General features: G+C 52.1%; 3 protein-coding genes and 1 non-coding gene across 4 annotated transcripts; 1 reads left to right on the top strand and 3 right to left on the bottom strand.

The window, feature by feature from the left end:
• Positions 1-1,728: 1,728 nt before the first annotated feature.
• Positions 1,729-3,401, top strand: N0V96_006467 (uncharacterized protein; the record flags this gene model as incomplete). Its single annotated transcript, XM_053194936.2, has 2 exons — positions 1,729-1,942; positions 2,023-3,401. The coding sequence occupies 2 exons, from the start codon at positions 1,729-1,731 to the stop codon at positions 3,399-3,401; spliced, it is 1,593 nt and encodes a 530-aa protein (XP_053047507.2).
• Positions 3,402-7,577: 4,176 nt separating this feature from the next.
• Positions 7,578-7,664, bottom strand: N0V96_006466. Its single transcript has one exon. It is a non-coding gene; the product is annotated as a tRNA-Glu (tRNA).
• A 2,812-nt stretch (positions 7,665-10,476) lies between these two features.
• Positions 10,477-10,776, bottom strand: N0V96_006465 (uncharacterized protein; the record flags this gene model as incomplete). Its single annotated transcript, XM_053194935.1, has 1 exon — positions 10,477-10,776. The coding sequence occupies one exon, from the start codon at positions 10,774-10,776 to the stop codon at positions 10,477-10,479; it is 300 nt and encodes a 99-aa protein (XP_053047506.1).
• A 1,493-nt stretch (positions 10,777-12,269) lies between these two features.
• On the bottom strand, positions 12,270-14,567 carry KAR2 (ATPase with role in protein import into the ER; the record flags this gene model as incomplete). Its single annotated transcript, XM_053194934.1, has 5 exons — positions 12,270-12,455; positions 12,512-14,000; positions 14,059-14,170; positions 14,248-14,320; positions 14,433-14,567. The coding sequence occupies 5 exons, from the start codon at positions 14,565-14,567 to the stop codon at positions 12,270-12,272; spliced, it is 1,995 nt and encodes a 664-aa protein (XP_053047505.1).
• Positions 14,568-16,289: the final 1,722 nt, after the last annotated feature.

Below are 16,289 nucleotides of genomic sequence, written 5' to 3'. Positions count from 1 at the left end.
TGTCGTGTTACCACCACTCCCTTTTGGGATAAGCTCGCAATCCGAATCCAAAAAGTTCCCACGGCTCTCCCAAGGCCGCACCGTTGGCGGCGTTGGCGGCGCTGCCTTTGTGTTTCTTGGCAGGGGAAACGAGGTTTTCCAAGCAGCCAAAGTACCTTGGCCAAAGCCAGATACGTACCTTTTTGGGATTGGTTGCTGTCCAAAATAACACAGGCTTGACAGGTTCGACCTTGTACCAATCCCATCCCTCATCTTTCTCCGAGTCTCTCGTCTTTCCTCGTACCTTCACAGTACGGATACTCCAATTGCTCCTTCCTATTGGTCAAACACTCACACATTCATCACAACACCGTCCATTTTGCTGCGCCGTTGGCGGCAGTTTTCCACCACCTTTTCACCCTTTTCACTACGGAGTACACCACACCACTTTGACCACACACCATCACGACCAACGACACCACCATAAATTATCCTCATCCTTTCCGCACATTGTCACGTCTAGGCATGCATGATCGATCAGGAGCCTTTCCATAGTCGTGCATCGCTATGGGTATATCCTGGCTGGCCTCACTCAGCACACAGTTTCTGCTCCCCTCGCCTTCATTATCCGTACACATCGCTGTTTGGGCGCTGAGCACGCAACTCTTCACCAATTCTACCTCTCCATCTGCATCTTGGATGGCTTTCCACTTCATCATGTCGCTCCTGCAGTATCCTGCTCCCTCTCCCTCTCTCCTTCATACACAAGACTCTGCTTTCCTCACCCTACGCTCGGGTTTGCTCCCCGTCAGTGTCACTATCCTCTTCTAGCGCGGCCGCCTCCACACCCCCCGGCTTGGCCGCCGTATCGACCATCGTATCCCGGTGGTCTCTCTTTTTCCCTCTGCTTGGGTTCAATTTCCCGTCAACCAGCTGTTGGTCATGGTTATTGACACACTTGCGCCCCCCGTGTGGGCCTCGTCGTCCCATTCGATCCGAGGCATTGACATTTGCGGCCAAGTACGGCAAAGTTGCCAGGAACCGTCATTTCCTCCAAGCCATTTCCAAGCCCATTCATCCCTCGGCCTGCTGTTCCGTGACCCTCTTGTCTTCGTCTGCTTCTCCGCGCCGTCTGTGTCTCTGGTACCTTGCATTGGTTCATCCGCAGTCCCGAACCCTCTGCCCAGTGCCGTCAGAAGGTACGGAGTACGGAACATTATCGGATACCACTACGGAGTATGGGCGAATATAGATACACATCCAACACTGGTGACTGCTAAGAGTTTGCCTAGTATCCAGTAGACTGTCCCTAGTCGCCTAGTCCACCACACACTCTCGTTTTGTCCCTCTGCTGATCGACCCTCGTGTTCACAGCGTGAGTCTCGTTTTGACGCGCTTGGCCCCTCTTCTTTCACTGTCAACCGATCAACCGACTCCACGTCCTCCTCTAGTCACTCGTCTAATCTACCCGGGCTTCCCACCCCTTTTTTTTCACTTGCAAGCTCCAAGAGCCAGTCACTCGTTGCCACTCCATTCTCCATTGAAGGGTTCCCCGTCCATTCGTTCATCGGTCCTGTCCCTCTTGCATCCCAAAGGTCTATATCGTTGTGTGTGCGCCGCAAATCCTCTCCGACCCTATCCATTCCTTTCATCACGCTCGCACCCAAGCGCAAAACCAATCGTTAATTCAACGCCCATACACGGCGCAGTCGTTCGTTCAAACAGACAACATCAGTCACAATCATCACCATGCGTACCTCAACACTTGCGTGGGCCGCCGTCACGGCCCTCTCTGCCCTCGTCGAGGCTGCCGACCTCGAGGCGTGGAAGTCTAGATCCATCTACCAGGTCATGATCGATCGTTACGCCCATACCGATGGCTCAACCGACCACGAGTGTGAGCTCTACAAGTTCTGTGGCGGCACATGGGCCGGCTTGACCAACAAGCTCGACTACATCCAAAGTGAGTAAAATGCTGTAGATGATAGCATCACGGGCTTTTGCCCAGAGACCTAGGGCCTCACAACTAACCACGACCACCAGACATGGGCTTCACTGCTATCCAGATCAGCCCCATCGTCAAGAATATGGATGATGACACCGCCGTCGGTGAGGCTTACCACGGTTACTGGTCCCTCGATAACTACGCCCTCAACGACAAGTTCGGTACCTCGGACGACTTCAAGAACCTGGTCAAGGAGATGCACAACCGTGACATGTACCTAATGGTCGATGTCGTCGTCAACAACATGGTCCAGAAGCTCGACAGCCTGCCCCCTAAGCTCGACTACTCCAAGTTCAACCCCTTCAACGAGGAGTCCGACTTCCACCCTTACTGCAACGTCACCGAGTGGGATAACAGCACCAACTACCAGGACTGCTGGCTCTACCCCTACGGTGTTGCCCTCGCCGATTTGGCCACCGAGAAGACTGCCGTTGTCGATGAGTTTGGCAAGTGGATCAAGGAACTCGTCTCCAACTACTCTATTGATGGTCTCCGTATCGATGCCGCCAAGCACGTCAACGATGCCTTCCTGCCTACCTTTGTCAACGCCTCTGGCGTCTTCGCCTTCGGTGAGGTCCTGACCGGAGCCCCCGCCGACTTCTGCCGCTACCAGACCTTGAACCTGTTGCCCGGCATGCCCAACTACATTGAGTACTACCCCCTCAACAAGGTCTTCTTCGGCGGTGACATGAACGAGCTCGCCGACTGGCGCTCCCAGGCCCGCGATGGCTGCACCGACATCTTCGCCCTTGGATCTTTCGTCGAAAACCACGACATGCCCCGTTTCGCCGTCTACGATGAGGATATTGAGCTTGCCAAGAACGCCATGGCTTACATCCTTTTGACTGACGGTATCCCCACCGTCTACCAGGGACAGGAGCAGCACTTTAACGGCAACTCGACTCCCTTCAACCGTGAGCCCCTCTGGCAATCCAAGTACGACACCACCGCGCCCATCTACCAACTCACCTCCACCCTCCTCAAGACCCGTAACGCCCTCCAGGCCACCAACAAGGACTTCGCCACCACAGCCTCTGAGCAGCTCTTCGTCGAGAACACTCACCTTTGCCTGCGCAAGGGCCCTGCGGGCGCCCAGGTCGTCTTCTGCGTCACCAACAAGAGCTCCAAGGGCGATACCTACCAGCTCAGCGTTGGCGGCTTCAACCCCGGCGATGCGGTCGTCGAGGTCACCACCTGCGGCACCAGCACCGCCGACGGCACCGGCAACGTCACTCTGTACATGGAGAAGGGCCAACCCCGCGCTGTCGTCCTTGCGTCCTCCATCGACTCCACCAAGATCTGTCCCAACGGCACCACTGCCGCTGGTCAGAGCAAGAGCGCCGCCGGCTTCATCGGCAGCAGCATGACTCTGGTCCTGGTTTCCGTCATGGCAGTTTCTTTTGCGCTCCTCGCATAAGCAAGCCCTGCTTGGCTATGAGAATGTGAGACATTTAAAAAAATGGGCACAAGAAGATCTGAGAAGAAAAAAGGGCGCGACTCGGGCGGGTGTACTGCGAGCCAGACACATGTTTTCTTCTTCCCATCGTCGAGTCTTATTTTCGCAAGCAAGCGGAGTTTGGATAATTCAATGGCGGCTATCATGACGCAGACTACCATCATCTCTTATCAGTGTAATTATCCTCCCCCCACCCGGGCCGCATGTTCCAAACGAAGCTCTCACGTGGTCTGGTGAGTAATGCTATTCCATCCTTTTACAACATTGTACTTTGGTTTTTTATATTTTGCTTGCATTTGTTCATAGTGATACCAGACCAATCTTTTCGGAAAATAAATTAGTCATAATATCAACTTTGACCCTTTGTGAGAATTGGTACACGAAACAGACAAGTGTCAGGTATCCGTAACCATCTATGAGATCATTGAAAATGTTGGTCACTGTCCGGATAGCACATCCCGCCCGCGAGACTTCACGATAGCGGCGGATGGCCGGGGTTCCATTTCTCTGCCCAAGGCTGTTCTAAATCGAGACAATGTGGACGCGCTACGGAGTGAACTCCCTCCCCCAAAAGATTCGCCCGCCGGCTGCTGGCTGCACATCACTGCCCAAGTGGTCAGTATTAAACGGAGGCCGAAAACAGCCGAGTCCATAGTATCGTGCCATTGAAAATGGGACAGGGGGAATCGCATGAACGGTGAAGAAGCAATTGCGAAACGACCACCCCCTTCACCCAAAGAATTCCCGTTTTTTTGTTTATTTATTTATTTTCTGCCTTTTGCCTTCTGGTTAATTTTCCCTTCCCCGGCGCCGAACGGTTCGGCGTCCTCCGTAGATTTAATTGGGGCCAAGCTTTTCCTTCCCCTGGGTACCATACTCCATACATAGGTATCCCAACTTTTTTTTGGGCATTTGCACAGCCACCACGTGAGTTGACAAAAGATTGGAAAAAAATTGGATAACGATAGGTAGCTTATCGGGTTACCTTATGCTAAGACTTATCCTTAAGCGTAAAACGTGGAGCAACCAAACCCTCTCAAGGTACGTTACCCGATTGTTGTGCCGAGTTTTCCTTGAGAGACGGGGGGGAGTCTCCAATGGAAAAGGAGAGACAAAGGATCCTTTGACCAGTTGGGATTTTTTTACAATGGGGACGGTTGAGTGACAGACAATAGGGGCTGGTGGAGGAGGGAGGATAACCGGGGGGGCGCTCCATCGATCTATCGGTCGAGTCGGACGAGTCGGAGTCCCACCGTCTAGACGGTACCTTGCACTAAAGAGATTCAGACTCTCAGCGCGTGAGAAAGAGAAAGGGAAAAAAAAAAAAAGAAAAGAAAAAAAAAACAATAACGGACCGAACCCCGTTTTTAGCCCCAGCTGCTCAAAGCCAAAGACAGAGTTGTACCTGACCTTAGTGCTTAGTTTATGGGGAGCTATTGGAGCCGCTTTGGGGGGGTAAGGAGTGGGTGTGTACTTTTATGCAACGTTTAATCTCAATTTATGTGGACGAGTATTCCGTATCTGAAGTTGAGCGCGCACACGGTGTAGCCAGTGGCCACACTCTGTTTTTTTCGATTTTTCGCTCGCCGTTCGATACGAAGGGATCGGCCGTTGGAGGTGTGGACCTTGAGGCCATGGACACTGGAGGGAAACCAGGGGTAGGGAGGAAGGGGGACAAAGGAAAACCGTTGGTTGGCTGGCGAAACATGGTTCGCTGAAAAGAAAGAAAAAAACGGGATGTACAAAGGGCAGTCCATCCGTACCAGGAACTTTTTTTTTTTTTTTTTGAACTACGTGACTACCAATGAGGTCAGTTATCTGGACGATTCGATCATGTCAACGTTTGGGAGAACTTGAAAATAGGTGCGGATAGGCATTCTGCTACTGCCCAGAAACGGAGGCGAAAAAGGGACGGCTTGGCAGGCTGAGTGGTCAATGGTAGAGTCGTAGATTAGGGGGTGGGATGGGCTCTGCGCGGGCTGCGCGGACGACGCGCGCCGTGCGTTCGGGACGCGAGGCGGCGACACCTTAGAGAGAGAGAGAGGGAGATAAGACATGCATAAGATAAAGGCACCTATTCTGCACCGCAGAGTCTAGAAATCTTGTTTGCTGCCTTTTTTGCAGCTCTGAGACCTTGATTTCTTTGTACATCATGTATGCAGATGCAGATGCAGATGCAAATGCCCAAAAACAAGCGCCCTGCCATAGGAAGCAATATGATAGGATTTGATCCCCCCTCGTCACTAAAGCAAGGCACGATAATGACGGGTGATCACTGAACCACTGGGCGGACTGCCAGGCTGGGACGTCTGTATGTCTAAGACCTCTCTTTGTTGTTCCTTCTTTCTGCGAGAGAGGATACTCGGATTCCTGCTTGTTTGGATCACCACTGCAAAGGCCCCTCGGCAGATGAGTGTCTCTGGGACTCGGGGAGATGGGGGGCGGATATTGAGAGCGGCATGCGGGTGTCCTCAATAGGCTTGGCGCTTGCAATCACGGCGTGACGGAAAGACTTGACGGTTCAACGAATGACAGTCTCCTTTCTCGTCTCCCTTACTTCTAGACATGACTTTTCTTTTTGTTTCTTGAGAGACATGTGTGTGTCTACACAAGCTGAACTATAAGCCAGAAAAAAGTTGAGTCCCGCGTGATTGATATCGGCACTGTTCCTTTGATTCCTTATGGTGATTGGGAGGGAAACAATGTTTCCTGTTTGCCTCTGGCCTCGCCGCCTTTCCAGGTTCCTTTCGTGGGGAAGGTTGTCACGATGCAACCTCCACGTCCCAGCGTGCCATCCAACGAAACAAAGCATATCCCGTATGTACTCGCTGCCGCTATCGAACGCGCTCGAGCTTTGCTATCTAATCTGCGGGGGGTTGCTTGCACCGTTTTATTGGGTGTCCGGTGTCCCTCCAGACTTTCGGACCCTCGGAAACGAAGCAAACAGAAACGAAGATCGCTGTTGTTGTTTTTTTGCTGATCCTACGGAGTACTCCCTCATGATAAGGCACAACGCTGTCTGAAAGATGGAGATGAATAGGTCAATGGAAGAAGGATGCTCGGGCCCTCGACGATCTTCGCTCAGGGTCCCGGGTCATATTCGGCCCCGTCCTATCAAAGTCCAGAGGCCAAGAGACGTCCGTCCATTCAATGCCTAGTCGTTTATGGAGAGTACGCTTCACCCTTGCAGAGTTCCCTTGCAGTTGGAGTCCCTCTCAAGAAAGAGCTTCCGGCGGAAATGTCTCTGGATGGGTCGATGGACACCGCTTTCCTTAATTCTCTCAGAAAGTTCGAGACTGATGGCAAAGTGGTATTATTGCAAGGAAACCTATTTTTGAAAAGCGAAAAAAGAGCCCAACGTCGATCACCCTCCCGGCTCCAGCCGGACATTTTCTTTCTCAATCCTACTGTTGCTAAGATTCTCTCATCGCTTCCCTCATCTCGCGTGGACCGCGTGGTGGATTTTGCGTAATTATTTTATTGCTTTCCCATCGCATTTCCATTCTTTTCACCAGTGTTCAAGTTTCATTTTACCGAACAGAGCAATCTGTCTTACGGCCGGGAATTCGATCTTTGGTCCGTGAGAACCTGGTAAAGGCCACGAGGATCGGCATGTGGGAACTTGGGATTCTGGGAAGGGACGCATGTCTCATCGCCTTCATTTGACAGTGACATGAAGGTCTTAGTTATTGCTTATTCCACCTTCTATCCTGCTTGAAGCGAGACTCTGGTTCTCGGGTATAGGATTACATGCGTCTCTGGGTCGAGATTTAGAGACATGCATGCTGCGCAGGCGCTCGCCCTGTAGCGACGAGGCTGACTTCGCTTGAGCTTCTCTTTGCCAATGAGTGAGTACTGCGTATGCCAGGCACCTTGCGTGACGTCCGACACGGATCGATGAGGCTATCGTTTAATGCGTCTCGTCCCAATCTATCACGGCCATATCGACATCGTCGCTAAGGGGGTTGGAGGTTAGAGTTTTGATGTCTAAGTGGTTCGTCCGAAAAGTTTGGGGTTTACTTTTCCCCAATGCGCCGTGGTCATTGTGCACTGGGACGGACGTGTCCGGAACAAATGCATCAATAGACGGAAAATGGAGGCAAAACGGACGATCTAATCGTGGAAGATATCAAAAGTTTCCGAAACCGAGAATCGAACTCGGGGCTATGCCTAGCCTCTCAAAGAGATGAGAGGGCATCATGTTGGCCACTACACCATATCGGATGTTACTGACAGGGAAGGTAATTTTACTTGCCTAGTAGCTTTGTTGGCCGCCAGCGCACGTGACAAGCAATAAGCGTAGTAACACCACACAAGAGTTGCAAGTCTTCCTTTTGGAAGGAGTCTCGGTAAATGCGATAGTCCAAGAAATCCACGGCTCTATGTTGTTGTACTCTTCAATTCTGTGCCACGTCAAGGAACCGTGCTATTGGCCTGTCGTCTCGATAAAGTTCTGTGGAATGCTGAGTTACAGCTTGTGAGAGAGAGCCGCATGTACGACCTCGATTACGGATATGATCCGGGCCACGACACATGTATGCCACATCCCCCAGTTTTCAAAGTTTTCGTCTTAGTTGAGTTGTGACGATTAGGTTGAGCATGGTTTGCACCAGATCGGAATGCTGAACGATGGGCCTGGAAGCGGTTGCTCCCGCCGCTTCCTCGTGCTTCCTGAAAGGGAGAACGCTGTCTGCCGAGGAATGCGGAACAGCACTAAATGCGCGTTCCAAGAAAATTGGTTTCCAGGCTTCTTTTGACTTCTTCTTGTGTGTTGAACTGATTTGGAAATCTTCAGCCATCTTACGCATCAGCATGTAATTTTCTGCAGTGACTAAATGGCCGAATAAAATCGGAACGTGAATAGTAGAACTCGATTGAGTATCAGATGAATCGTTTGCATACATTTACGGCAATGTTGTGGTCGGTTCAGCTTCTGCATAGCATTCACTGACACTAGTAACCCATCATGCCCTCTCAAAATGAGGTATTTCACCCTGTTCCTACCTTCGCAGTTTCGCTCTTGGCGAGGATTACGGTAGAAACCGCACTTTCATTCTCGACACCGACTACCATCAACGTGCCAGCACTTTCAAAGCTGCTCCGTGCAATGGGCTCTCCCCAAAACGAAGTTTTGAACATGTCTAGGTGAATACATTAACAACCACCTTCACTCACGCCACGGTCTGGCCTGGTGATCTAGTCCCTTCGTCTACGCACGCATCTCCAAGCAAGAAACGACAGTATGTGGTCACCTAGCATGAAGATTTCGGCCTTACGACCACGTAACTTTGAGCGACCTGGCCTGCTATCATCCCATCCCAACCGGTGTTCGTTGGCCCAGCGACCAGACAAGATAGTTGCAAAAAGCCGACTTATTCGGTTGCTCTTATAAACCACTTCCCGCCACTGTTGGCGATACTGCCATAGCAAAGAGTCCGTATACCACACCAGCCTGAGAAGGTGTTCAGCAATTGCAGTTCGAGGCCCTGAAATCGCTGACTCCTTTTCGTCCCTGTCGACAGCGGCTTCTCATTCATCCACGGCAACTGTCTGGAACATCTGTGACCTCAAAAGTAAAAGGAGAGCGATAGCTGCATCATAAGAGCACGAATAGACCATGTCGTTATATTAAGCGTCGTTCAAGACCACCCGCTTCTAATTTCATAGCCTGGCTTCACTATCTGCACTATACTTTTGGTTTGCTATCGCGGTGAAGCCTGGCTAGTGGGTGACTCTCTTCTCCAAAGGCATGTTGATCTAGGAAGCCCAACTTCTGTCTTTAATTCGCAATTCTGGGATAGAATCCCTCCCTCGAAAGACACAAAGACAATCTAGAATAGAGTGGACTGATACGTGAGCTCTAGGAAATTGGAGTTATCAAGGTAAAATTGCACTTCTCTTTGCCTCCGATTATCCAGCTATCTCCTTCAGAGCAGCCTTAAGAGCAAGCCCGAAACTGCGGAGCAAATGCAGAAATAGACTTTCCCGCCAATGGTGCTACCGTTGCTGTGGATATTCTCATGAATTCCCATGATTCCTCGGGTTCTCCCTGGAGGTAGTAGTGACTTGCGCGATCGGCCCATCTCCAGGTTACTATTCCAAAGCATGCCCCTCCCCCGCCCCCCAAGTAGCCAAGGTCGAAGAGAAAAACACCGGGTCGTCTCATGTGGCAAATCCAGGTTCCATCAAACGTCAAATTACACGTGTTACATCAGCTTGACCAGGACGTTCATCGTGAAGTTTGGCTACTGGTGGTGTTGGAGTAAGATGCAATTTGCCCACGTGACGAAAGAGTTGTCACCACATGCCGTTCCATGATACGCAGGACCCAACTCTCTATCTCCTACGTGCAGCCTGTTGCAAGAAGAGACAGGGATTCCCGGTCTGTGAGTGAGGCGTACTTCGACGTAGATGAGACGAAACGAGCCTCGTGGCTTTATCTTTTCGTCCATACTTTTAGCTCAAGGTTTGAGCTGAACTTTTCACTGGTTCAGAAGAAGATACATTTTCCAGGACACCGGACACCACTCAACTCCAGTTGAGCGAATGTGCAAGAAACAAAATGGTCGTCAACCCACTGGACGGGGTGTATTTTTACTGAGTCGGAGAATAAGTAAAGTCGACGACAAGCCTCATCTCGTTGGCATCGTGCTGGATGGGGAATCAAGCCCCATCAAAATGCCTGGATCAGCTATAAAAACACTCGTGTCTCAAGAGGGAAACCGGCCAAGTTGGGACATGTTGAGCTCGGCACTTACACGGGTTGAACGATCTTGGGTGTAAGATGATGGGTTGATTGTAAAAAATGAGGTATATAAAACCATGTCAAGGTATCTCTCGCTTTAGCTCCAAACCCGTCCGCTCTTCTCCGCGTCGGAACGTGTCTCCTTCTCCTTCTCCTCCTCTTTCTTTCAACCCTCTTAGGTGAAGGCAAATGGGTGAGATCCCATCTGCGTGCGCTGTCGTATATATACATAGACCACACAGCACCGAGTATTTCTCATCCTGCCCCCTCCTTTCTTTCTCTCTCTTCTCTCTAAATAGTGCAGAAAACAGTAACACCTCCCTCAGCACCCCCATTCTGGGTCATCTGGATATACGACCTGGGCGGGTTGCTGCTGCCCGCGGGACAGTTCCACTGGTTCTTGTACGCCGCCGGCAGGGGCCCGCCGGTGACGGACTTCTTGGCCCCCGTGCAGTAGGTGTTGCGGTTGGCCTGCCGGCAGGGGTTCGGGCACGTCTCGTCGCAGGACTCCGGGTTGGGTTTGGGGATGGGTTCCGGGAGGGCGAGGGCGGCGGCGGTGGCGGCGAAGAGTAGGATGGAGGGGAGTTGCATGGTGGCGGCGGTTGGTAGCTGGCTGTGTGGTTGTTGTTGAGAAGTGGTGAAAGGTATAGGTTATACGTGAGGTTGTTTGGAGGTTGGGTATACTGGTGGTATGATGTAAGAGAGTGTTGGCGAGTGAGTGACTGAGTGAGCGAATGTAAGTGTGATAGAGAAAGAGATAGTAGTATAGCAACGACGAGAACACGAACGTGAGAGGAATTGCTTTATAGCCTATAAGTTGCCAGGCATATTATATCTTTTCTGCCCAAGCTGTACCCGTATATCGAAAACCGTGTACAGAGTACGCGGCAAGATGGGAATGCCGTCACTTCTCGCTGCGCAGCGAGCATGCGTAAACCGAGTCATTCAGACCTGGTTCACTTCCCATCCAACCCTACTCAGGCACGTATTTGCGCCGTGACCCTCTCAGCCCGGAGTGAACGATAAAAGAACAGACCTGTACCTAAGAGAGCCGTCGTTACAGCGCCGAGTCATTCAAAACCATCTCATATTAAACACAATAACAAGCAAAAAGCCAGTTCCACCCAGCGATCTACGCATACGCAGCATATAGTAGGGCGCCGTCCAGGCGGGTTGGGTTTAAGGTTTTTTCGAGGAAGCCGAAGCCTGTCGTCTCCATCTCCTCTTACTTTGTACTCAGTTCCCGGGTTTCGTGTAGACAGTTCGTCTCATCTCACGCTACTCTTCTATGGAGTACGCTTCTTTGCCAAAGATTCTTCCTCCTTCTAGGGCTTCTACGAGTTTCAGCCCGCTGGCGTGGAGTTGGGGGGAGAGTAGTCTAGGACTCCAGATTGAGATTTAGCCATCCAAAAGTCTCCGTACAGGATAAACTCCATTTCGTCCCCGACAAAAGATGACCCGCCTCGAAAGTACGCGATGCTCTCTGTCCATTTGATGAGCAGCACCTTGCTTTGTCGACAATGACCTACGAGCCAATCAAGGTCGTCTGTTCTGGTGAGTTTCTTGAACGAGACGCAACCTGCCAGCCCCAGACTCCTTGCTGCCGCTCATCCCGCATACGCAGAGGAGACCCCACAAGGCAAGTAAAGTTAAGTTGCACTCATCTTGCTCAGGGTCCTTCACGGGAAGTGTAGGATGAGTTAGCAGCTTGGGGTGGAGAGGGGGGCGAATTCTCTCACCAGATGCCGGGTAAGTACTTCATCAAACTCTGTAGAGGAGGAATTTTGGATAGACCAAGATACGGATACATTGAGTATAGATATAACGTAGTCAAGAAGCTGGACTACTGAAGAGTACACGACAGCATCAGATGATGCTTCTCAGTCACAATCACAAAAGAGAATAAAGCATGTGTTCAAGAGGTCTCATTTATGCGTTGTATACTTTACACAATGGTGGAGTCATGCTCCATGCTGCCGACGCCGATTAACCTGCTAACACCAGAGACGAAAAATTGCATGGAATCTTTGGGTACTGTCTCTTTTGAATCCCGAAACGAAGCAACAACAACAAATCTATGGAATTTAGAGCTCGTCGTGGGAGGGGGGCTCGTCCTCGCCACCAGCGCCACCGGCGCCCTGGTACATCTTGGAGGTGATGGGGTAGGCGACGTTGGACAGCTTCTCCTTCTGCTCCTCGAAGTCCTCAGTGTTGGCGGTGGCGCCGTTCTCCTCAAGCCAATCGGTCGTCTCCTTGACAGCCTCGAGGATCTAGGAAGCATGTTAGTAATCTGTCGGTAGACATTCATGGCATTATGGCAACTTACAGTCTCCTTGTCCTCGTCGTCAATCTTGCCACCAAGACCCTCGTCGTCGTTGACCTGGTTCTTCAGGGAGAAAGCGTAGTTCTCAAGACCGTTGCGAGCCTCAATGCGCTCACGGGTAGCCTTGTCCTCCTCGGCGTACTTCTCAGCTTCGGCGACCATGCGGTCAATCTCATCCTGGGTAAGACGACCCTTGTCGTTGGTAATGGTGATAGACTCCTGCTTGCCAGTGCCCTTGTCGTGGGCAGAGACCTTGAGAATTCCGTTGGCATCGAGCTCGAAGGAGACCTCGATCTGGGGAACGCCACGGGGCGCGGGGGGGATGCCAGTGAGCTCGAACTTGCCGAGGAGGTTGTTGTCCTTAGTAAGGGAACGTTCACCCTCGTAAACCTGGATAAGAACGACGGGCTGGTTGTCGGCGGCGGTGGAGAAGATCTGGCTCTTGCGGGTAGGGATGGGGGTGTTGCGCTGGATAAGCTTGGTCATGACGCCTCCAGTGGTCTCGATACCGAGAGTCAAGGGGTTGACGTCCATGAGGACGATGTCCTCAGTACCCTCCTCACCGGAAAGGACACCGGCCTGAACGGCGGCACCGAAAGCGACGGCCTCATCGGGGTTGATACCCTTGGAAGCCTTCTTTCCACTGAAGTACTCCTCAATGAGGTTGACAACCTTGGGAATACGGGTAGAGCCACCAACGAGAACGATGTCGTCAACATCCTCCTTCTTGACCTTGGCGTCCTTGAGCACCTGCTCAACGGGCTTGAGGGTCTTCTTGAAGAGATCCATGTTGAGCTCCTCGAACTTGGCGCGGGTAAGAGTCTCAGAGAAGTCCTTGCCCTCGAAGAAGGCTTCGATCTCAATGCGAGTGGACATCTGGGAAGAGAGGGTACGCTTCGCCTTCTCGGCCTCACGCTTGAGCTTACCCATGGCCTTGAGGTCCTTGGTGATGTCGACACTGTTCTTCTTGTTGTAGGACTTGGCGAAGAAGTTGATGATGCGCTGGTCGAAATCCTCACCACCCAAGTGGGTGTCACCGGCGGTAGCCAGAACCTCGAAGACACCCTGGTCGATGGACAGGAGGGAAACATCGAAAGTACCACCACCAAGGTCGTAGACGATGATCTGGCGCTCACCCTCGGTCTTGTCAAGACCGTAGGCGATAGCGGCGGCGGTAGGCTCGTTGACAATGCGGAGAACGTTAAGTCCGGCAATGACACCAGCATCCTTGGTGGCCTGGCGCTGGTTGTCGTTGAAGTAGGCGGGAACAGTGACGACGGCGTGGGTGACCTTCTTGCCAAGGTAGGCCTCGGCGACCTCCTTCATCTTGCCCAAGATCATGGCGGAAACCTCCTCGGGGGTGAAGCGCTTGGCGGAGCCAGAAACCTCGACCTCGACGACGGGCTTGCCATCCTTCTCGATGACCTTGTAGGGGAAGTGCTTGATGTCGGACTGAACCGCCTTGTCGGAGAACTTCTGGCCAATCATACGCCTGAAAGGATGATTAGCAATGTTATCTCGAGCGGTCGACGGCCGGGGTAGGAGCTCACTTGATATCGAAGATGGTGTTGGTGGGGTTAGCGGCGGCCTGGTTCTTGGCGGCGTCACCGACGAGTCTCTCCTCCTCGGTGAATGCGACGTAAGATGGGGTGATACGGTTTCCTGCGAGGCAGAGTCAGTAAGATTGCTGGAATCAGGGGGTTGCAAGCAGGGGCAGCCGCGACCGTGGCAAGACTTACCCTGGTCGTTGACGAGAATCTCAACCTTGCCCTTCTGCATCACACCGACGCAAGAGTAGGTAGTTCCAAGATCCTAGAGACTAGAAGTTAGACATGACGTCGAATTTATTTAAATCCGTTGGCGACAGAGAAGGGCCGACAAAGGCCGCAATCGTCGCCAGGGAAGCTTGGGAGGTGCAACTTACGATACCGATGACCGTTCCGTAGCTCTCAGTGTCCTGAGCCTGGGCAGTCTGAACGAAAGCCAGGGGGGAGAAGAGGAGAGCCATCCAGGCCAAGAGGCCGAAGCCCAAGGCCATCGAGTTTCTGGATCTCGACATTGTCTTTTTTGGCGGTGCCGTGAAGCTCCCCTGTGTGTGGTATTGGGATAGCTCTTTGTACCTCGAAAGCTGGTGTCGGGGGAAAAAAGAAAGGAGAAAAAAACGTCAAAGACGCGCTGTTGAGAGAGGGTTTTTGGATTCCCTTCTACTATTTACACACCCAATCGAGTTGAGGTGGCTTTGGCAGTGGTGAATTGGGAGAGGTAAAGTGTCGGCGGTGGAAAGGAAGAGCTGCCGCCTTTATGAATGCCTTCTCCAAAAAAAAGTCGAGGTGTCCAGATTGCACAAAAGGCCAGATTTCACGTTGCGAGGCGCCACACGTGACAGGGGTCTCTTCCTTTTGGGCTATGGGTGTCACTGGTGGATCCTTACTGTGTGGACCCTTGGTGCAGCCGTACTCTATTTGGTGCCTTCACCTACCTTTTGGAGAGCAACACCTGCACGCTGGTGAGCAGTACCTTAATGCACACTGCTGCTCGGCAGATGGAGATACCCAAGGTTGGGATGGCAGGCAGGAATTAGGTGCTCGGGGGACACATCTCCGTTGCAGCAGGACAGTGAGCATGTACCGTGCGAGGCTTCTTCCCTAGCCACCGGAGCCAAGGTGTGTGCGCCTCACCGCTGCCGCTGCCTGCCGTCCGCGCTGGGGTCATTCCTTTCTGCCCCACCAAGGCTGCGATTCTGGAGATTTCGATTACTGGTGGTCCCCCCTGGACGTTTGGCACTTGGGGGACCTTGAACGTGGCCTTTCTGTTCGCTTTGCTTCCACAACTTCTGTTGAGTTCTATGCCGCAGTGTGACAAACCTCAAAGGCACCTTGCGTGCTTGTTCATCTCCATTGGAAGTGACTCACGATCCAGCAAAAATGACCTTACTTGCCCCGAAGGTGGGAATCAATAAACTTGGCCACTTCCCTTACAATCCTACTTAGGTGGCATCTAATATGCTTGGTAGCCTTGCAGTGTTCTCTACTTATCTAGTGGTGTACCTGTCCCATTCAACCTCCAAAGCAGCTCGGAAAGGAACAGAGTGGCCTCAAACCAACCGGTCCAACCCCATCCATCTCGATCTCGGGGAGAGCCATGCGCACCTCTCCCCTTTCGAGAATATTCCCACCACTGGCCTACAGCCTGCGGGGGGAGGGGGGGGGAAAGGAGGAGCGCGACAATACGGTAAGCGGAAGGTGCTAATTCGTAGGTAAGGCGAGGCGACAAGGCAAGGTACGCGACACTTTACCTCACTTAAGGTGCTCTAAGCAGTGCCATCCCGTCTTTTGCCCTGAGATGAGGGGGGCCCACGAGGGGCCGCAAGCCGTAAAGAGGGGGAGGGCATGCAGGGGTTGAGCTTTGGCTACTAGCCCATGCTCTCCCGAGGCGCGCGTGGGCACGACGGCGTCATTTCCGTCGCTTCAGCCGGACGGGGCCATGTCAATCTGTCAATTTGGCCTTTTCAAGAGGCAAGACAGGTACCATGGAACATAATTACAGATTCCACTGCCCAAGACCTCCAAAATGGTCCAAAGAGTCACCCACGGAGTCCCCAGCCCTCAAAGAAGGAAGGAGGATTGCAAAATGAGCCTTGTCAGCTTGATTCGTATAATAGAGCCAGCATAATCAAGGATCCGTGGTGCTTGAAAATTGTTCATTTCGCATCTACGGATATCTAAGTTATGAATTAGGCACGCCCCCATTGGCTGCGCTTCAACTAAAGTTGCAGCCAACT

This window comes from Colletotrichum fioriniae (genome assembly GCF_027942845.1).
Source record: "Colletotrichum fioriniae strain IMI 355084 chromosome Unknown scaffold_7, whole genome shotgun sequence".
Taxonomy (NCBI): Eukaryota; Fungi; Ascomycota; class Sordariomycetes; order Glomerellales; family Glomerellaceae; genus Colletotrichum; species Colletotrichum fioriniae.
Note: the sequence above shows the minus strand (reverse complement) of the source record. Positions and strands in the feature narration are given on the sequence as shown.